Here is a 21,593-nt window from a genome sequence, read left to right on the forward strand (position 1 = left end):
AGGGGTCCTGCCAGGCATGCACCTTGGAACAGAGCCAGGGCAGAGCAGGTGCCTCAAGCACAGATCCAGACCATGTCTTCAAGGGTCTTGGGGGAATGCTAAATCCCTCTGGGTGCTGCTGGACAGGTTTCCCTCACTGAACACTACACCAGGGGCTCATTGCAGCAAGAAAGATCCTAAATAGTCTCCACAGCCCATGCCAGTATTTTGCAGTGCTATCTGATGGGAGATGAAGGAGGGATACATTCCTTCAAAATAATCCTCCTGGTGGTAAATAATGTGATTAAGCAGGCTGCCTAATTCTCCCCCTCAGTATTAAACTGCCCTGTTTATTCCTGGCTGCAGCTCTGCCCCTGTCCCTGCCCTGGCCTGTGTCCCCTCCTCTGCTGCAGCGGGAGCTGGTGTCACATAGCCCTGTTCTAGCAGGTGCCTGCTGTAAAAATGTGCCCTTATCTCTCAGACTGCAGTTTATGCTCAGTCTCTTTATTTCCCTTCATGTAATCATCAGACATTTCTGCGTTTTGTCGTGATAAATACCAGACTGTTGAATCTCTGGGGCTGCCAAGAAATGCATCTCAACATAGCACAAATAAAGCTGCTATTTTTTTTTTTTATTCCTTCCTTTAGTTTAACATTTATTCCTGCTATTGTTGTCCTTAGAAGGATAAAGAGGGCTGCATCTCACTAGCCAGTTGCTCCAAATACATTAGATTAAAGATTAAATAACACGATTACCGAAGGCTATGAAGACTATATTAATATATTATATTGAGATAGTCAAGCAAAGATGTGATAATGTGCTATTCATTATACAGGTGCGCCAGTGCTCACTACAGGATAAAATTAGATTGACTCATCTGCAGGTCATGTACCTTCTACAGCTCAGAACTGGCAGAGCTTTGCTTCTCTCTGCGCTGAGACAGGAGTATGTCAGAGGTGTCTGTGCTCACACCACGCTGCCCAGCGCAAGCCACGAAGGATCCTGGTCACCACAGCCTTGGCATCACAGCTGAGGACATTTTTCCCATTCCCACTCTTTAAATGCCACAGGTTTCTCTTTCCCCTGCCCTCTGAGAAGAGGTGTGATGTGCACTGAGGTCCTGATGATGGGCACCTCCCTGAAGTGCTGATACTGGGAGGCAAACTGGGCTCACACAAACAGTCACTGCCAGGCTGAACAGGCACTGTGGCTCTGTGTTCCCTGTTTTCCTTGATATCCACATCCCAGCTTCCAGCCACCCTCTTGAGGCACGTCTGCCACACACCTGAGCTGTAAGATGCCTCTTGCTCCTGAGAGCGTTAAGTACTTTTCTCTCAGCGAGTGGATTTGCTGTCTGGAACTGCCTTTATCGCCACTCACTCCCATTGTTATTTCCATTAAAAGGTTGGAAGCCTAATACTGCATAATCATGTAGTCTGAGATCTCAAAATGAAATCTGAGGGTAAAGAAAAAAGAGGTGCAGGTATAGGCAAGAAGCAGAAACGTCTCTTGTGCTTCTCATGGAAAACAAAGAGATACAAGATGTAAAATTCCACAGAAACTCACCTGTGTTTGTTAAAGGGATCAGTGAGCGTCTACACTGTCATTTGGCTGCCTGGGTTATCTCCCTGGGCGACTCATCTGCAGGAAATGCTCTCAGATGGATGCCCTGTAGGTGTGTCAGCTGGCTGGTCTCTCTGGATAACAATCACTTCCCCTTCTGCATTTTAAGATGGCTCAATATATAAATTTTAAAAGAAAAATCCAGTTAGGAGCTGTGAACCCTTGTGGTATGACACAAAAAGATAAAACCATTCTGTTGTAGCACTGTCAAGAAAATGAACTCCATCCCACTCAAAACCAGCACAGTATCCCAGTCCTGGGATGGGGAAGGCTCTTCACTGACAGCAAATGCTACTGGAGAAACAGAAACCCCAGAAACCCAGACACCTGTTTTGCATTCAACTTGTCAGAGCTTGATATTTTTGGAATATTTTTTTCCCCCCTCAATTAGATGAAATTTGTCACAGAGTTCAAAAGTTATGGAAATGGTCCAAAAGACAGGCTGGTGATGCAATTGTAGAAACTCTCTTTTCTTAGCAAATCAACTTAAATCCCCTAATGACTGGAGAAATGATGCCACAGCCCATTAGTTGGTGGCCACTTACATTCCAAGGTCGCTGTCACTGATGAGAGGGAGACGATGGCTGAATCCTTCCTTTCTCATAATTAAAGCTCATGAGCTGCAGACTCATTTCTAAGGTGCTCCTTTCTATTGATCTGTAATGCCACTTTAGAGATTCTAACTAATAATATTAGATTTTCATCAACTCAGATTTGGTCGTGGATGCTGCTTTCAGCTGAAAGAATTGAGTTAACTGCCTCTTGCCTTTTTCCTATTTATATTTTAACTGCATTGTGTGAGAATAATGTAACACCTTCATTCAGACAGAATTAGTCACTGACTTTATGTCGAAATCTTCAGCTTGTAGTAATCTCACCCACATTCAGCCAAGCAGGTAAGCACATACTGAAGTCTACAATTAAAATCCTTAATTAAATCCTTAAATTAAGCACATACTTAAATGCTTTGCTAAAGAGGGATATAATCTCCAACATGCTCAAGATAAAGTGTATGTTTAAGTGCTTTATTGAACCAGTACTTTTGCTGCAACACAAAGTACATTTGCCAAGCAAAAGCTACTCCTATAGGTGTAATTCCATAAAAACTGGGGGATGGGGAGTCTGTGGGCATTTATCAACATAAACCACACGGCACCTCTCCTGACAGCTCACACCTGGAGTGTTGGGAAGTGTAAGAAACCTCTGGGATGGGATGTTGCCAGTGGATCAGCTGTGCAGGAGCTGGACTGTGCTGGGGTCCGCATGGCTGAGATTTTGGGCAGGTTTGGGCTCTGTGTTGACTTCAAGGAAGTTAAATATATTTCTATGTTTGAAATATTTTTAAGAGAAGCACTTATGAATATCCCAGACAAAGAAGTTCCCATTTTTTCCTCTGCTGACGTTCTTGCATGAAGAGACACAAATTCATCCTCAATTTAAGTCATTACCTGACGCCTTCTAGAGGCCTCCAGCCTGCCAGTGTGTTCCAAACTACCCTGTGGAATTTTGCCTGCAAAATTCTGTTGCTACTTTGGGAGGTGGTGAAGGCCACTAACCAGCCCCAGAGACACTGTGGAAATGCTGGTGTCACCCAGGGCAGGTATGTCCCCATCCAGACTCTCCCCAGAGGCAGCTGCTCCCACTGGCAGGACAGAGAAGCTGGTGATATTAAATTACATCCCAATTAAAATCCCACTCTCCCTTCACTCACAAGGAGAAGCCACTGGGCCTTGCACAGACATGGATGATGGTTCATCTAGAAGTTACAAGTGTTTTAATTATATGTGCTTTTATATAATGTAAATACAGTGGAGAAACGCAACCCCATTTAGCATGTCCTTTCTGTAGCATTGCTCTGGTGGATGAAGGCTCTGGTGGACCAGCCAGCTGATACAGTGGGGTTGTGTCAGCACTTGAGAAAGCTTGAGATTGAACAGGGTCCCCAAAATGAGTTTTTGAGCAACTTAACCCTGATTATGGAGAAAATATGCAATAATAGCTCAGAGAAACAGCAGCCTTCCTATTTGTTCCAAGCCCAAATCAACCTGGCCTTGAACACTTCCAGGGATGGGGCAGCCACAACTTCTCTGGGCAAATGAGTGCCAGGGCCTTGCCACCCTCAGTATAAAAAATTTCTTCCCTATATTTAGTCTGAGTCTACCTTTTTTCATTTAAAACCATGCCTCAACCCCCCTGCTGAAAAGTCTCTCCCCAAGACTTGCACTAATGAACTGGAAATATTTTCAGCCCGTGGATCCCAGGATTGATCCCACATAGGACACACTGATGGTTTTGGTGGCCGTGGGCCTGGCCCAGCCCTCTGTGTGTTTTGTTTATTGGAGAGCTTCTAATGCCAGATGAAGCTGAGCCCCTCTCAAAGCTGAGCTGCTGATGGGCTTCCCTGGACCATGGCCCCACTCCAGCCCTGCCCTGCCCTGGGCTCCTGGCACCAGGATCCACACGGCCACTGGAGCACTGAAATCCCTCCTGGGCCCCGTTTTACTCATCTGAAACCCCTCTGTGAGCACAGGCAGCTTGTAGAGCTAGCAGCCCTGCTTTTGGGGATTATTTCCCAGCCAAGGGATCCAGCTGCAGAACACAGTGTTCATGTCCTGCTTTCTGCTGGCAGGGCTGGGAATGACCCAGCCTGAATTAATGCCCCGCTCCTTCATTACTCCTATCAAGTGCTAATAAAAGGAGTTGTCGTTTTTAAGAAATTTTATTCCTTTTCCACAAGAAATTGAAGACAGTGACATTTCGGTGCACACAGCTGCTCCTTCCCAGGAAATGGTCAGTGTGGGTGTGCTGGGACAGTACCGGGACAGGGACCCCTCCCAGGGACAATGGGCTGGGAAGAGGCTCCTCTCCCTTCGGGCAAGCCCGGCCCCAGCTCTGCACCCGCGGAAGGCAAAGCCTGAACTCTGTGTAGCCTTGCTGAAGTTTCCATTCTCAGTTAAAGCAGCCCCACTTTGCAGCAGAAGTGATCCAAGCCTTTTTCCCCACTTTTCCCCACCCACAGCCGCACCTCCCTCCCTGATGTGCTTCCCACTAACGAGCATCAGCCCAATTAGAAGTGTCCTGGGAGGGGGCAGCCAGACACATCTTCATCTATTGCAGCGATTTGGTTAAAGAAACGATTCCTAATATTCAATAAATGGCAGTTTTAATTTCTTCTTCATACATGATCTTAAAATGAGATTTTAAATTTTTTTATTTATTCCATAAACAATATAACAAAACTCAGCAAGTTAACAATATGACGTTTTCACCATACAGAGTCAGTCACAAATATTTAAAACTTTTGCAACAAGAACAACAAAACCCAAAATATTACAAGAATAATTTACAAGAGGATCTATAAAACAGCAAAGCGCTCACAAATTTTCCAGTTTCCTTTACACAATATCACTACACTCTTTCACAACATTTCTTTTTATTACAAAATTCCCAACAAAAGTTTAATTTTTTTCTTTGTATTTTGGTTTTTAAAACCAGAAACTCTTAAGTATACATCCTTTTATTAACACCCGAAGGTGCAAAAAAAGGGAAACCTCACACATACAAACACTTCACAGCACTTTTCTAAGAAAAATATACACTTACAAAATATTTTACAAATTGGCACACTTAAAAATATACAAGATTTTGTAGGCGTCTTAGAGTGATCCTTAAGAATTATACTTCAATTGACTCTACAGAATATTTATAAAGCTTATTCTAAAAGAAAAAAGGCAAATCATTTCCAAACATGTTAAAATTGCAGTGTAAAATGTGGAACAGAAATGGATATGTTACATTCATAAAAAGGGCCATTTAATAGTTCTTAAATGCTCAAGGGGGGGAATAAAAGTTTTCTTTAGCACCATAAAACAGGAGCAACTTCCTAACGAGGTGCCTCTAGTTCTATGGAAGGGAACTCAAGGAGCAGTACATTCACATCTCTGGAGGCAGCAGTTGAAGCGCCCGGCCGGCGCCGGGGCAGCGGAACAGAGCAGCTCCTTGGATTTCTACCCTGCTTCCCACCGGGAGTAAGAGACAAAAGGAGTTTCACTGGTACCTTGGTTTTGTGTGTGTGTGGTTTAGTCTAGGTTTAAGTCTTCCCTTTGTGCTTTAGAAATGGACGTCTGTCTGTCTGTCTGTCTAGCTAGCGAAGGGTAGTGAAAAGACTGATTTTACTTCTTGTTTCCTTTTGCACCAAGTGTTTAAAGGCTCAGTAAACGTGTCTGGCAACCCAAGCGTCCTGCGAGATGGAGGGAATCCTCCTGCTTCAGATCCCAATTCCCTTAGATGGCTGTTACTCCACTGTCATTAGTGTCACTTGTTTACCTGAGAAACAGATTTGAAAAGCCTTGCTTCTACCACAGACATTGTACTTGGTTTATTTTTTTCTTTTTTTTTTTATCTTTTTTTTTTTTTGCATTATTTCACATGCTGAAGAGATAAAGAGGCACATTCTCCAATAGATGTCAGTAGTTTGAACCATGCAACCTCCACTGGACACCCTGGGAGCTGCACAGGCAAAGTCCAACACACTGAGTTGAGAAAGTAAAGACCGAGGGCCTGATCCTGCACCAACCCAAGTCCACGCTCCTGATCCTCTTCCCACTTACACTGAATTCAGGGGAGTTTCTCTTGGGACTTGACATCACTGGCTGGGAAAGCACTTGGGGCACAGGAGCCCCCAGGAGTGAGCTCCCACCTAATTGCTTTGCTAGATCGGGAGCTTAGAGAAAGAACATGGTCCAGCAGCTAAAGGATGACAATGCTTAAAACATCTTTATTTTGGTTCCTGGCTTGTTTGGCCCATAATGCTGAAAAAATTAACAGCGATCCTGATTTTTTGAAAGAGCAAACGGTGCAGCAGTGGTTTCTCCAAGCAATCACCAGCCAGCCTTGGCTTCTCCTCTCCAAGCTGACCCAGCCTCAGAAGGACAGGACAGCATGGCAAGGACAGTCCTGTGGCTGCCCCTGTCCTCCTCTTGCTCCTCTTCCTCCTCCTCCCAAAATGCCTGGCTACCTCTGGTTCACAAGTCATTATTTTCAAGATGTTTTTTAAAAACATCCATCCTCCCGTGCTCAAAAAAAAAAAAAGAAAAAAAAAAAGAAAAGCACGATGTAAACCTGTTAAGATGTATTTTGTAATAAAAACCCAAAAGGTTTTTATTGGATCCCCATCACTGATATTTTTCTATTTACAAAACCTCTAAATGCAGTCGATGGCTGTGGGCTGGGTTGGCTCCTGCTGCAGGATTCCTTTCTGTAGGGCACCTCTCCTATTCCTGTGCCATGGAAGACCCATGCTCCTATGGCAGAGCGGTGAGTACCACCTTGCCCTGTGGAATTCTCCTCTCAGATGGATTTTACGACCTTTGGAAGTGCCTGATCCCTGCTTTTTAATGCCAGTGCCAATTCTAAGTCACCCAGACCATGGTGACACCACAGCTCAGCACTGCTGGCACCGTCCTCCCATCCTGCCCCCGAGTAGGAGTGAAAAGAGATGAAGCAGAAAAGACATTTTAAGGGATGCTGCAGAATAAACATCTTTTGTGTGGCTTGGCTTCATCGCTCCCAAGAGCCAAGCGAGCTCCTGGAGCCCAACGAGGAGATGCATGAGGAGGGTGGAAGTTGCACTGGGACTGGGCAAGACGATGGACCGAGGTGGGAGCCAGCACAAGCAGGGCAGGGAGCCCTGGGGGTGTGGGTGGCAGGCAGGGATGGGTGGGACCCACATCCCTGTCCTCCCACAGTTGCGAGCAGTGCCATGAAAAACAAAAATGCAATTGGAGAACAAGAGCTTGTATGGTGAGGGATGAGGCAAAGGTGGGAAGTGAAAACCTTGAGGTAGTGATAGGCAGGTGGAGATGAATCCCAGGAAAGTGAAGTGCTGGCTCTTCAGGGAGTTGATTAGTAGGATCCCCTGGGAAACTGCCCTCGGGGACGAGGGAGCACAACAGAGCTAGCAGATCTTTCAGGATGCTTTTCATAGAAAGCAAGAACTCTCAATCCCCAGGTGTATGAAATCAGGCAAGGAAGGCAAGAGAGTGGCATGGCTGAGTTGGGACTTGCTGGTCAGGCTGAAGGGCAAGAGAAGATGCACAGGCAGCAGCAGCAGGGACAGATATCCTGGGAAGAGTACTAGGACACTGTCAGATTGTTCAGGGACAGGGTGAGGAAAGCAAGGTGCAGATGGAGCTGAATGTGGCAAGAGACATGAAGAATAACAAGGGCTTCCACAGGTGTGTCAGCATGAAAAGGAAGGGTCAAAGCAGGTGTGACACAATTGCCAGACTGGTAACTATGGATGAGAAAGTTAAGGAAACCTCTCTTTCCATCTCCCATGAGTGGTGGAACCACAGGACAGGGACTGGAGGAACAAAGTCCCTCCCACTGTAAGAGAAAATCAAGTTTGTGACCATCTGAGGAACCTGAATATACCTAAGACTATGGAACCTTATGAGATACATCCGAGAGCCCACAGGGAATTGGGTGATGAAGTTGCCAAGTCACTCTCCACAGTATCTGAAAAGTCCTGGCAGTCAGGTGAAGTCTTGGATGACTGAGGAAACTAAACCATTGAACCACTGCCCTGTCAGCCTCCCCTCTGTGCCTGGGAACACCATGGACCAGACCCTCCTGAAACTCTGCTGGGGCTTATGGAGGACAGGGAGGTGACTCAGGACAGCCAGCACAGCTTCACCAAGGGCAAGTCCTGCCTGGCCAGCACAGTGGCCTTCTAGGATGGAGTGAGTGCATCCATGGACAAGAGAAGGGCTCCAGGTGTCATTTGTCTGGACTTCCGTAAAGCCTTTCACACAGTCCCCCCACAACACCTTTCTAAACTGAAGAGAGGCGGATTTGAAAGACGGAGTGTTCAGCAGATGAGGAACTGGTTGGACAGTCACAGAGGGTAGTGTCAACAGCTCACTGTCCAGGAGAACATCAGTGGTGAGCGCTGTCGCTCAGGGGTCTGTCCTGGGACCAGCAATGATGTAGACACTGGGATTGAGTCCCCTCAGCAGGTTTGCAGATGACACTGAACTGAATGGTGAGGTTAACGTGCCTGAGGGACAGTGACATCTACAGGGACAGGGACAAGCCCGAGAAGTGGGCCCAGGGGAACCTCATAAGGTTCAACAAGGTCAAATGCCATGTGCCGCACCTGGGATGGGGAAATCCCTGGGATCCACAGGCTGGGAATGAAGGGATTTGGAGCAGCCTTGCTGACAAGGACTTGAGGAAGAAATATTTTATGAGGGTGGTGAAACGCTGGCTCAGGTTGCCCAGAGAGGTGGTGGCTGTCCCCTCCCTGGAAACATTCAAGGTCAGGTCAGACAGGCTCTAAGCAACCAGGTCTAGTAGATGTCCCTGCTTTTTGCAGGGAAGTTGGACTAAATGGCCTTCAAAGGTCCCTTCCCACCCAAATACTCTATAAAGATCAAAAGGGAGGAGGGCAAATGGTTGGCTCAAGGCAATTTCTAAATTTTGGGGTCAAGCAGCAGAGTGATGACCTTTTCAGACACAGGGAAGGGCCAGTTCCACATATGAGGGACCCAGGCTCTTTAACATCTCCCCGGCAGAGACTTTTGGAGGACATGGGATGACCACCAAAGCTGTCAGCAACTGGAATGGTAGAAGGACTGAAGGAGAGCAACAAGGCATCTGGAATTTGTGATTAACACTGTTCTGAAACACCCAGCTGAGTATTCATGGATAAAACAGTCGATATGTTTCATGCCTGATCTTCATGCCCTATTGCACATTCCTCAAATGCAGTAAGTATTGCTATCCCGTCCAGTACAAGGAGTTTTATTATGAGTTCCATATTCATAACATTAAGCATAAGGAGCACAGTGCAGGCCAGGTGAAATGTGTTTTCAACTGATGGTTCTGGGTCAGAAAGAAGGTCTGTGCCACATCCCAGCCCTGGGCCTGACCTGTCTTTGTAAGAGCAGCAGCCAGAACATCCAAAAGAAGGGAGCTGCCAGACCCACTCCTGCAGCATGGGGGGAATGCTCAAAAACTGGGATATGCCAACACCACAGCACTGGTTGGAGCTTGTAGTATTTGATGAGCCTGTGAATAGAAAAGAGAGCTGCTGGGGAAGCAGGGAGAGTGTGGTGGCTGCAGACCAGCCCAGAGCCCAAGGATGGAGGACTACCACAGCTCTTGTCTCCAGAGTAAATCCTGAGCATCTTCTGGATCTCCCTCCTGGAGCCAGAGCTGGGGTGGGATGCTGCATGCCATGGGGCGCCAGGGACCACTCTCATCCAGAGCAACTCACTCCAGGCAACACCAGCATTTATTCTGTGAAAAAATGAACTTACCAGGATGGTTTTTTAATTACTAATTTTTTTTCAGAGCTTGTCCTTTCATCTGTTAAATAAAACACAATGCAACTACTGAGCTGTTCTCTCTGGGATCGCAGAGCCGAGCTAAACTGCACCCCAAGATCTGTAAGAGCTGAAAACACGATTCTAAACTAACACTCTGTATCTCCACTTTGATTTTAAGTGATCGCTCTGCTTTTCTGATAAATTAACTTAAACCAATTCTGCTGCTTTGTCTGGCACGTGGGTGGAAAAAAACTGACTTGGGAGGAAACCTGAGCCCAGTCCTGCCCTCTGTGTGACACCACGTCTACGCCTGTGGCTGTATCAGCAACGTGATCTGTCCACTGCTAGAAAGGCTCCTCTTCCTCACCGCCTGCTATTGCATAAGGTGTCCAAGCCTCACATCCCTCTGCTCCCAATCGCTCCCAGGGCTCTTGCATATCAAGGTTTTTCATTAGAAATCAGCAGCAAAACGCACAGGCTCTCAGTTGCACATGGAAAATAGATCTTTGTTGGGTTCCTTATTCTCGTGGAGGGCGAAGGTGTGGTGAGGAGGGTTACAAATAAGGCCTTTTGAGAATACATTTAGCATTCAATACTTAACGCTGTCTTAATAAAGTCCAGTCATGATCCGGCCCTGATCGGTGAGATCACAAATAGCTCCACTGGTTGTATTTGTTTCATGAACTGAATCAAAGAAAAGGTTCTGAGTTGTATTTTAAATTAATGACTCTGCTTTTGAAAGTTCAAACTATATTGGCATCACAAGGTTAGACATGGAGGAAACACCAAAGCTATGATGGGAGAGCGCTTTTGACAGGCTCTGCATCGAAAATGTTTAAGAAACTATTTAAAGGAAAAGTGAATAGCACTCAATGTATGAAATGTATTAGTTCTGTTTTGATACCTATTTCAGAATTTATCCCAGGTTCTTATAAAATATATAAAACTGAGATACAAAGAATTAGCAATGTAACTTTGCATTTCAAATGATCTTCAGCTACAGGTTTTGCTTTAAGAAAACAGACACTTGAAAAGCAGCTGTTCTGTAGTCTCTGGATGCAGACACTTGAGTTCCTGGCAAACTTACCGTCAGTGGTTTTCTGAACTCCTCCACCATTGCAACTCTCTCCTATAATGAAACTCAGCATTTCACCATTAAGTTTTTCTGCTCATGGTTTCAAAGAGAGGACATTACCATTTCCCAGCATCGGTTTCAAAGTTCCTTTTTTTCTTTTCTTTTTCCCCCTTTTTGTTTCCTTTTTTTTTTCTTTTTTTTTTTTTTCTTCCCTTTATGAGCTTTAAACCACAGGGTGAATCCATGAAATGAGGTAAGTAAATTTGGCACACTTCTAGTCATGTCCATAAAACTTTTGGTAAGTTGTATCAGTGAACAATATCGTTTTTCATCGTGAGTTACAGGTGCTTTCAAAGGGGGATGGTTAGTACTTAACAACTGGAATGTTTCTAGTAAAACCAAAAGGCATAGCTGCAGAAAACACTCACAACCCAATGTTGATAGAGAAGTAAAAATATATACAATACAGTCACTTGTTCATAGTTTGGCACAATTTTTTGTTGTTGTGGGTAATAGTGCATAAACTACTGTACAACAGTATGACTTTTAAAACAGTCTTTCACAGAGAATACCAGATTAGGTTTGCTTTCAAATAATAAAATTCCCACAATTTCAAACTCTCCATTTCAGCACTTACATTTCAACAGACCACAAGGCATATTTCGAAAAGGAACCGATGGGGGAAAAAAAAGAAAAAACAACCAGAAAAAAAAAAATGGTAAGAAAAGAACCAAACATCAACCGTCTTTCTAGAAAAGGGAGTCTTTTCTTCAAATACAGGAAAACCCAAAAATGCTGTTTCTGCTTTAAGAAGAATGGAGTCTGATTCCCTGCAGGAAAAAATCAAACATTTGATGCCATCTTAGTTAGCTCGTCTGGAGTCACCACGACGGAGCGAACGCGCTAAAGGCGGGCGGGTAGAGAAGATGCAGCTTTAGATGATGCAGGTTAGGAGACACAACAGCAGAGGGGGCCAGAAAGCACTCAAAAATTGCCACGTGAAGCTCAATTAGGAACGAGTTCTCATTTGCAAAGTAAAGAGCCTTTAAGTTTTGAGATCTTGGCTTTTGGATGCAGAACCTCTTTTTTTTTTTTTTGTGGTTTATTTTTTACAAAATGTTCCAAAAAAAAAAAAAAGTCTTTCCTTGTCAAAATCATTAAAAAGAGCATGTAATCTTTTTTTTTCTTTTTTTAGTTTTTGTTTTTGTTTTTCCCCCAATAAATAAGTAATTAAAAACTGAAGAAGCCAAACAGCAGAAAAGAGTAGCCTTGTTAGTTTTTTTTAACCCCAGCCAAGCCAGAAAATTGGTCATTCTTTTAGGTAGCTTGCAAGTCATAAGTATTTTCATGCATTTAAAAATAATTAAAAAAACCAAACAAACAAAAAAAGAAACCAACCCCAAAACCAAAACCAACCAAAACTGTAAAAGGGGAATGTCTTTTTTTTTTTTTTTTCTCATGCAAACTTTTGCTTTCAGGAAGGAAAAACTGAGGAACAGCGGGCCTAGCAGGTGGGAGGGAGGTTAGGGGCATTCCAGCCAGTTTGGTGCAGCATTACCTCAGTTTCTCAAAAGCAGCTGTCACGGGTGGGTCCTTGTGGGGCTGTTCGCGGTCCGTCCGCTTGATTTTACAGTTCTCATCCCTCAGTGATTTCGAACTGGATTTATGACGGTAGAGTTTTTTATGGGTAGGTCCATTATTGCCTAAAGTGCTCAGGTTACTATAGTTTTTATCAAAAAAGGGAGCGTGAATGTCCGTGGTGAACCCGGTGGAGCAGTTGGGGCGACCGGGGTCGCAGGTCACAGCTTTGCTGTTTTTGCTTGAGCCCTTGTTGTTTGACTTGTGGTTCTTCGCCGCCCCCGGCGAGCCACCGTTCGCCTTCTTCTTTGACTCTTGGGATGTCCCTGCCAAAATTTTAAGAGTTTTCAGTTTCAGGCTGTTGGACTCCGGTGACCGGAATATGTCTGGAACGCTGTTGTGGCCGACGGGCCCCCACAAGGGCTCAATGGAGGCCATCATAAACCTCTGGACATCGGCCATTCCCGACGCGATGTTGGACAGGATGTTGGAAGGTTCCTCGAACTCCCTCTGGTCGTCGTCCAGGAGGCTGGTGGCGTTGCCCAGGCTGGCTTCCGACCAGCCCGTGCCCCCGTCTTTTCCCAGTGCCCACTCTCCAGAGAGCCCGTTGTGCTTGCCCAGCTTCACCCCTGCCGGGCCACAGTGCTGAGTGCCCTCGGCCACGCCCTTGGTGGCCGTGGCCACGGTGCCCAGCTGAGTGACCACCCTGCCGCCAACAACTGGAGCCTTCTCGCCGTTGACTCCTGCTGCATTTTTCCCTTTCCTGGTGGATTTGGGTGCCTGCCTAGAGTTTTTCCCTTGCGGCTTATCGGTTCCTTTGTTGGTTTTGGGTGATTTTTTCCGGGTGGCTTTCTGGGAAGAGCTTTGGTTTGTACCCACATTCTTGCTGGATGAACTTTTCCTCTTCGATTTTGACACTTTGCTATTGGTGCTAATTTGACCAGATGGCTCATTAAATGTTGACAAGCATGGACTCTTTTCGAGAAGGCTGACAGAATCTTCATCATTGAACATATGGAACTGGAACTGGTGATTATTTAAAGCAAACCCGTTATCTGCCTGATCCTCGGTCTGCAGGACCCCACAGTTCCACTTGACCTTCTCGGAACTGTTGAGGGAGGCCTGGGGGCTCTCCTGAAAGCCCTTCAGGGTGCCCAGAGGCTTGGCATCGGAGCCAGCTATCTGTGGGGACAGGTTGGGAGTGTCTGGAGGGGACATCTCCGAAAGTGACGACTGGCGGAACCTATCAGGCGTGAAGTTGGAAATGTCTAAAAGGTCCGTGGACTCCTTCAAAGGGGTGATTTCATCTATGCTCTGCTGGATCACTAGCTTGGGACTGCAGTGGGCCAAGAAATCATCATTAATATCATCCTCGCCATCCTTTTCACAAGACTTTAAACTTAAAGAACTGTAATTGCTAGAACTAACTGACAATGAACCCACTGAATCAAAACTAATGAGCCTGCCATCATCTGTACTGAGTGTACCTCGTTGGAAATGAAAGCGCCCCTCTCCATTATTGAAATGACATGACTGATAAGAATCATCAGACTGCACTTGTTGGCTATCCGGCATGTAATTTTTTTGGTATAGCAATTTGCCGCTATTCAGATTGACTTGAGTGTATCCAGAGGCGGGGAGGCCGTCCGTGCCCGGGGCAAACTCGCTCGGCATTCCGGCCGCCTCCGGCATGTCCCCGGGGAAGTCCTGGCGCTCGCTGCCCTTGCTGGCCGGCCACATGCTGCCGAAGCCGCCCTGCTCCATCTCCAAGTGGCCGGGTGACTGCTGCAGCTCCGACTCGGAGGGCGGGGAGAGCACGCAGCTCTGCGCCGGCTGCAGGGACGGGAAGGGCTTTTCCGGCGGGACGATGCTGGGGAGCGGGTGCTGCTGCTGCTGCTGCTGCTCGGAGGGGTGCTGGGCAAAGTACGGGATACTGGTGTTGCTCGACAGATCTGAAGCATCTAACAACGTCTGCAGATACCCTCCAGGGATCAGGGGTACATTGGTGGTGATATTAGCAGATGGCAGAGGCTTGTCTGAAGAGGAGGTGGATGGTAGGAAAGGAGAATTTTTAGCAACCTTATCCTCGTGGCACTCTGGGAGATGGGAGCTGTCTGAAGCACAGGGACTGTTTTCGTCCTTCAGATGCGCTGCGGAGTCCTGGTTTTCCAGTGCTGGGGAGTCCTCTGCTGTACTGGTGGCAGCTTTAATCTTCTTGCACTTCAACCTGGCTTCACTTTTGAATTTGATTCTGCGGAGCACTTTCCGCTCCGTCCCCTTGTGCTCCCGCTCCTGCGGTTTGCACTTCACGGCGATGCCCGCGATGTCGTGGACGTGTAATCCGTTGGCACAGCTGGGGGTGGCAATGGCTAATGCTGGCAGCCCTTTCAGGCCCACGTCCTCCTTACTGCTGCAAGGCTGCTTGTGATCAGAAGAGCAAGAGCCCAGCTTGTTCACTGATTGCTCGATGGCTTTAATTCTTTGAATCCGGTGCCTGTTTGCTAGCTTGCATTTTCGCTTCCGTGGGTGAGGGAGGAATGAAGCATCTGAGCCGTTAAGATAGAAATTCTGCTTGTGGTAGAGAGACGATCTGAGCAAATCCAGCCGGCTCTGCTGCCTCTCCTGCCAGAAGCCCTTCAGTGGGGCCAGCTTCTTGTATTTGCTGAGCAGCTCCTCGTTCAGAGTAACAGTTGTCTCGTTGGCATCCACTTTGCTGAGCTTCACCAGCATATGCTTCTCCCCTTTAAACCTGTTAATGATGATGTACTTGATGATCACGGGGGGCTCCTTGCGAGAGACTTTTCGCCGTTTCTTGGGGCACCACTCGTCGTCGTCCTCCTCCTTGGGCCCGTCCGGGAGCCACTCCTTCTTGTCCAGGATCTTCTCGTTCTCGATGGAGTCCACATCGTACAAGTAGTCGTCGCTGTATCGCACTTTCCTCTTCGCCCGCAGCCCGTAGTTCTGCTGGATGAAGGAGCCGGAGTGGTCCCGGGCCAGGTACCGGCTGCAGTCCTTGATGTCCCGCAGCACGTCGTAGGAGGACTCCGTGCAAGTGCTGTCATCGCTGAACTCCCCGGAGTCCTCTGTGGAATTCACCGAGTCCAAGAAGTGGCTCCTCTTGGAGCCCACGTACTGCACCATCTCTGTGCTGTTGCAAGATTTATTTAAGGCAGCTTTCTCCTCCTCCTCACCGTCCTCTTCCTCGCCGTCCTCCTCCTCCTCCCCCCAGATGATGCCTTCCTCGGATTTGAATTGAGAAGGGTCGGTGGCACCGCTGGGTCCCCTTTTCAGGGTGCTCCTGCTGTCCCTTTTGGTGCAGTTGCTGAACACGCTGGGGAAGAAGTTGAATTGGGCGTCCTCTTGTAGGGTGGTGGTCTTCTCCCGCACATTGTCCTGGAAAGATTCGTATCTAATCTTTAGGGAGCAGACATCACTTCCCAAGGTGGAATCGTCATCATCGAACATGTAATTGTCCACGTCTTCCTCAGAAAACAGATTTACAGAAAGCTCATTTTTGGAGCAGAGGTCAAGCAGCTCAATTTTACTTTCACTAATGAAAGATTCAAAATAGCCCCATTCCTGGTTGGGATTTGTTAGTAAAGGTTCCTCACCATTGCATTTGTCTAATAGTAATCCCTCGTAATAATTTTTCTGAGTGGGGTCCTCTGAATCACTGTCAGATTTCTCTGCATCTCTTTTGTCCGCTGCCCTCGATTTATGCATAGGGAAGCTTAAAAGCTGGTCTGAAAGCAGTTGATCCCCATATCTCATGGTTTCTCCTGTGCTCATGCAGTGAATCCCTATATCAGAGACCGAACAGGTGTCATAATCCCTATTTATATCCCCCACTTTCAAGCTTATTCCCGGCTCCGCATCAATGCCGTCCTTGGATTCAATAAAGCAGCCCAGACAGGTCCGGCTCGGCTGCATCAGGCAGTCTCCCGTCAGCGCCGACATCCCCCCGGGCTCCATCATGGTGAAAGGAGCCTTCTCGCAGTCGCCCGGCAGCGACCAGGAGCTCATGCCCTTGGTCACGCAGGACGTGAGGGAGATGGCGTGGGCGGAGGAGTCGTCCGAGGCGTGCTCGGGGACATCGGTGAGGCGCAGTGGCGACGGGGGGCTCAGCAGGCAGGCCTTCTTGGCCGTCGGGGCACGGTGGCACGCGGGGCCCTCCTTGGGAGCCGCGCTCAGCACCGGGAATGGCACCGCCGCCTCGGCGGCGCTGCAGGGCCTCTCATCACCGTCCAGGGCGTGCGACTCTGCGGGGATGGAGGAAAAGGAGAGAAAGAGAGAGGGGTTACCACCCTTGGAGGTAGAAAAAGAGGGAAGGTTACAAAGGTTACCACCCTTAAAGGTCTCAGGCTCGCCACCCTGCTCCCCTTCTCCCGGTGACTTTTTCCAAGTGCTCCTTTGGGAAGCCCTTCCCAGCAATTCTTCCCTCCCGGATCCAGTTAACGTGGTGATGTGCGTGGAAGGCAGAGGTAAACAGGCTGCTCCCTGCAGCCAGCTGGAAGAGGTACAAGAGCACGTTCAAAACACGCAACACATCCGCTCTTCCCTCCTCATATCCATACGGTTACCTGGAAACTGCCTCTCAAACCTCACAATGTTATTAAAAAAACAAAACAAGCCTAATAAAAATGTTCTCGTTAACATTGAAAAAATTAACAGGAAAGTGAGATTCTTAAAGAAACAAAGCACCCCCCCCGCGAGGGTCTGAGCTTGCACACACCTGAGCTGTTTCACTGCTCGGGAGTCAGGGAATGATGGCTGATTTTAAAAACCCAGCAGTCTTTTTGCCACTGTCCACACCAAGGGAAGGCAGAAGATAACACAGAGTTTAAAGTAATTATTGTTAGAATTATTGTGGGGTTTGCCATTCTTCCCTAATCGCTAAAAATGCCTTTTTAGTCATGTAAGGATTTTTTAACCTAAGGATTTTTTTAGTTTTACCTCGTTGCGCTTCTTTTATGGCAGAATAAAGTTATGAATATACTTTTATCTGACTCCTGGCTCAACGGACGGTATGACCCTTGAAATTTAAATACGATGTCTTTTCATCCATGAACACACTCTGATATCTCTGTATTAAAAAAAAAAATATTCCAATGAGCGCATTCATCCCAGCCAGAGAGCTCTGCCGACTCGGAGCCTGGTGCTTTTGTCACGGCTCAGCTCTTTCCTTTTTGGTGGCTCCGCTGAAGGCAGAGGGGCGAGAGCCAAAGCTTTCCAAGGAGGGACAAGTGCTTTAAAACACAACTGGAGCACCAGGATGTGGCATTAAATGGGGCATGCAAAGGGATTTATTTGGCTGCTGTGACCCTCCACAAGTGCTCTTATTCCAAACTGAGAGGAAAGTAAATCTCCTGCATCCTTGGCAGCCTGGGGAGGGGAGGTTGGTGCTGATGCAGGTACCACCAGCACAGTGGAAAACCCCAGGTGGGAAGGATGGAAAGGAATAGGATGCCATGGAAGGAGTGGGGTGCCTGCCTGTGCCAAGCAGGAGGTCAAAACCCCCTTAATTTCAGTCCTGTAAGTTTTGTGCTACAGGGCCTTAGGGATGGAGCCATCAGTGAAGTCTGAACAAAGCACAGACTGCAGCTAGAGCCTCGCAGCACTCCCAGGACTTTAAACCTTTTCCCAAAGACTCCTTAACTCCAACCAGAAGTGCAATGCAATGTCTGTCATCATCTTCAACATGAATGACTTGGGAAAGGCCAGACTGGCTTGCTTGAAAATGGTTAAAAAAAGGAAATAAATAAAAAAGCTGATTTTTGAGTCCCTCCCACCAGTCTTCAGATCAGAAATGCAGAGGTGGTATCTTTTTCCTTAAGCACCAAAACAAATTAACCAGTGCAGTTCCACTTCAGAAGTAAAATAAAATAAAAACCAGCTTGGAGCTAACAGGAAGCATGGAAAATTTGAGGATAAAAGAAGAATGTCTGTGAATGCTGTAAGACTCAAAGAAGGGGGAGGCAGAAAGCTGAAATTCAATCTCAAAAGCTGCGTTCAATAGGCAAAGCTGCTATTATATAAAATAAACCCTCTCTGGGCATTTCTTTAGGTTTATACTTGTGTGAGTGAACTGAACTCTTGTGAAATACAAATGCCAAAACCTGATTTTCTGGGACTCCATATCAGCCTAAAATCAGGCCCGTGTTCAAGTGATGCTCCAAGGGAATACAGTTCACACAGAAAATGCTGGAGAAGCAAAACCACTTTTCCCAGTTTCCCTCAGCATCCACCCAACAGCACATGGGCAAGGGGAGGTGGCAGCTCCAGAGCTCTGTGCTGGTTCCTGGCCTTGGATTCAGCAGCAACTCCTACACAGCAGTGCTCAAACTGAAAGTTTAAACTGACAGAGGGGAGGCTGGGATGGGATGTGGGGAAGGAATTCTTAGTTCTGAGGGTGGGCAGGCCCTGGCACAGGGTGCCCAGAGCAGCTGTGGCTGCCCCTGGATCCCTGGCAGTGCCCAAGGTTGGATGGAGCTTGGACCAACCTGGAATAGTGGAAAGTGTCCTTGCCCATGGCAGGGGGTGGCACTGGATGGGCTTTAAGGTCTGTTCTAACCTAAAGCAGTGTTATGTCTAATTAAAGTACTTTTTAAGCCCTGTTTAATTGAATTCCATGGAACTGGTGTGAGGTTCTGACCTTACTGATGAGGGCAGCACTGACTTTGTTGTCCACTGGATCAGACAAAGGGACCATGGCTACAAAATCCCTTTGGCAGCTCCAGCAGCTGCAGCTTCACCCTGTACAGTCAGGAAGGGGATGGGCTGACAGGGACAGCTCCCAAATTACATCCCAGGGGCAAGTGTGAGCATGTGCCTCACCTGCCACCAGCACGAGCTGCGGGCCCTCATGGGCACCCACGTGGCTGGAGCTGCTCCGAAGTTTTGGCAAAGAACATTTGTCTCTACCACCTTGTTTAGAGCTGACTGAAAGATCTGAACATGTCAGAGGACCAAGTTCTTGACATCTAACAGGATCAAATTTATATATAAATAAAATCTATCTATCTATCTATCTATCTATCTATCTATCGATCTATCTCAAGATTTATGGGCCAATACAAAATGTAAAAAGCCATGAAATTAAACATAAAACACATTGAAGGATGAAAGCATCAGGCTCTGCCTCCCCTCTGCATTTACTGTGGCCAGAGATTACAGTCCAAATGACCTCAGAAAATGCTTGGAGGTTTATTTATTTCAATCAGGGTTTCAGACAGCTGAGCACTGGTACTCCTAATTAGTTATTCTGAGAGCAAATATAGAATCAATGAAATAGATACAAAGCTGGGTGTTCTGGGAGGCTGCTGAAAGGGGCTGATCCTTCCCCACCCCTGTTGGTGGCTCCCAGGAACACTACCTGTCTGTGCAGAAAAGGGATTACAGGATAGGGAATCCCACGTGCTGGGTGATGGGACACAGGCAAGAACGAGCTCAGAAATCCAACCTTCCCTTCCCACTAATCCTGGTTCCTTTCTCCCACACAATCTCTAATTTTCCCCCAGTTTGTAGGGACTAAGTAGCCTTCAGCTAAATCTTGCTAATATTGGCTAATGGGATTGTAATGCCACGAGAGGGAAAGATTCCCAACAGAACGAGGGGCTACAAAGTCCTGGATGACTTTTTTCCCCCAAGAAACCAAACTAAAATCTTTAATTCCAACTGCCCGTGCACATAAACATTTCCAGCCATACCCATGCACAGGTAAAAGCAGTTCTTGTTAAGGCCTAAAAAGGTGTAGATTTATGGCTGGAATGATTCCTGTGCAGAAAACACCCATTTACTCCCCTGCTCCACACTGCAGAGATACCCACAAACTGCTAATATTAAATGCACAAAAGGAATTAGGAAAATAAGTTGGCTTCCAAGTTGTCGCTGCTCCCTCATGTACCATAATTAAGTTCCTTACCATTTTCTTTCACCCCATTAATCAGGATAGTTTCTTGGTCTTCTGAGGCACAATCCTGCTCTTGTTGGTCATCCATCAATTTAACCTCTTTCTGTTCACTCCATGCCCCACTGCATCTGGCCAACCTGCACATTTCCAGAAACACAACCACAGTCAGTGCAATCCCCAGGATCAGCTCAAGGAACCGTGAATAAAAAATAACAACAATAAAACACCCCCACACAGCCTCACACGCTGCCTGCATCCTCCTTAAGAGGACAAATCCAATTTATTTAGGCTCTCAGCTTGTCACTTTTCCAGTCCAAAAGCCAAGTCCCATGTATTTTCAGCAAGGTGAAAATGTTGTGTATCAGCATTTCCTTCCCCAAAGTCCTGATCTGGGAGGTGGAGAGGTGCTCTCAGCACCTCTGCAGGACCCTCCACGTCACCCAAAATTGCTGTGCAAAGGCACATTAGTCATGTCCAGCCAGGAAAGGCCACCCGTCTCCAGATGGATCAGTGGAGAGATGAAGGAGAGGATTCATCCCAGTTCATCAACAGCAACTCTGTGATGGAGCTGGAAAAAACCACAAATGTGCAGTGACAGCTGCTCTCCCACACCATCAACCACTGCCCTTCCAAGCACTGGCAGGTATGAAAAACTTCCCCAAAAAGCAGTTTGTTGTGGAAAAGAATCTCCAGTCTCAGTGCTCACCACAGGAGCCCCATCCTTGGAAGCCTCACCCCTAAGACTGCTCCCCACTGCCCCCACTGGGTGAAGCTCCAGCTCCAGGGAGGGATGAGCAGTCCAGGCTGGCTGGGCTTGGTGCAGCTTCACCAGAGCAAAGAAGCTGAGCTGAGGATCCAGCCCAGATCTTCTCAGTCCTCCACTGAGGGCCCCCCACCCTTCAAAGCCACCACCTGCCTGCAGAGCAGCAGAGTGATGTGGCTGGAACCCAGGCATGGCTGGCACTGGAGAACCCTCATCAGTGCTCCTGATTGACAGAATTTCACCTCTTTGACTGCAAATCCAAGTCAAAATCTATTTTATGCCCTTCTGGCAACTCAAGCTCATTTTTTTCTCTCTCACAGAACAGGTACTAG

The 21,593-nt window shown here is 47.1% G+C and overlaps 1 protein-coding gene across 1 annotated transcript; it reads right to left on the bottom strand.

Annotated features, from left to right (window-relative positions):
• Positions 1-11,637: 11,637 nt before the first annotated feature.
• Positions 11,638-20,586, bottom strand: NEXMIF (neurite extension and migration factor). The gene is made up of 4 exons (XM_041424378.1): positions 20,511-20,586; positions 12,570-16,848; positions 11,714-11,841; positions 11,638-11,681 (listed from the first exon to the last, which is right to left on the bottom strand). Exons 1-4 carry the CDS (start codon positions 20,584-20,586, stop codon positions 11,638-11,640), a joined length of 4,527 nt encoding a protein of 1,508 aa, XP_041280312.1.
• Positions 20,587-21,593: the final 1,007 nt, after the last annotated feature.

Source organism: Onychostruthus taczanowskii, unplaced genomic scaffold (assembly GCF_017590055.1).
Source record: "Onychostruthus taczanowskii isolate IOZ18803 unplaced genomic scaffold, ASM1759005v1 scaffold81, whole genome shotgun sequence".
Taxonomy (NCBI): Eukaryota; Metazoa; Chordata; class Aves; order Passeriformes; family Passeridae; genus Onychostruthus; species Onychostruthus taczanowskii.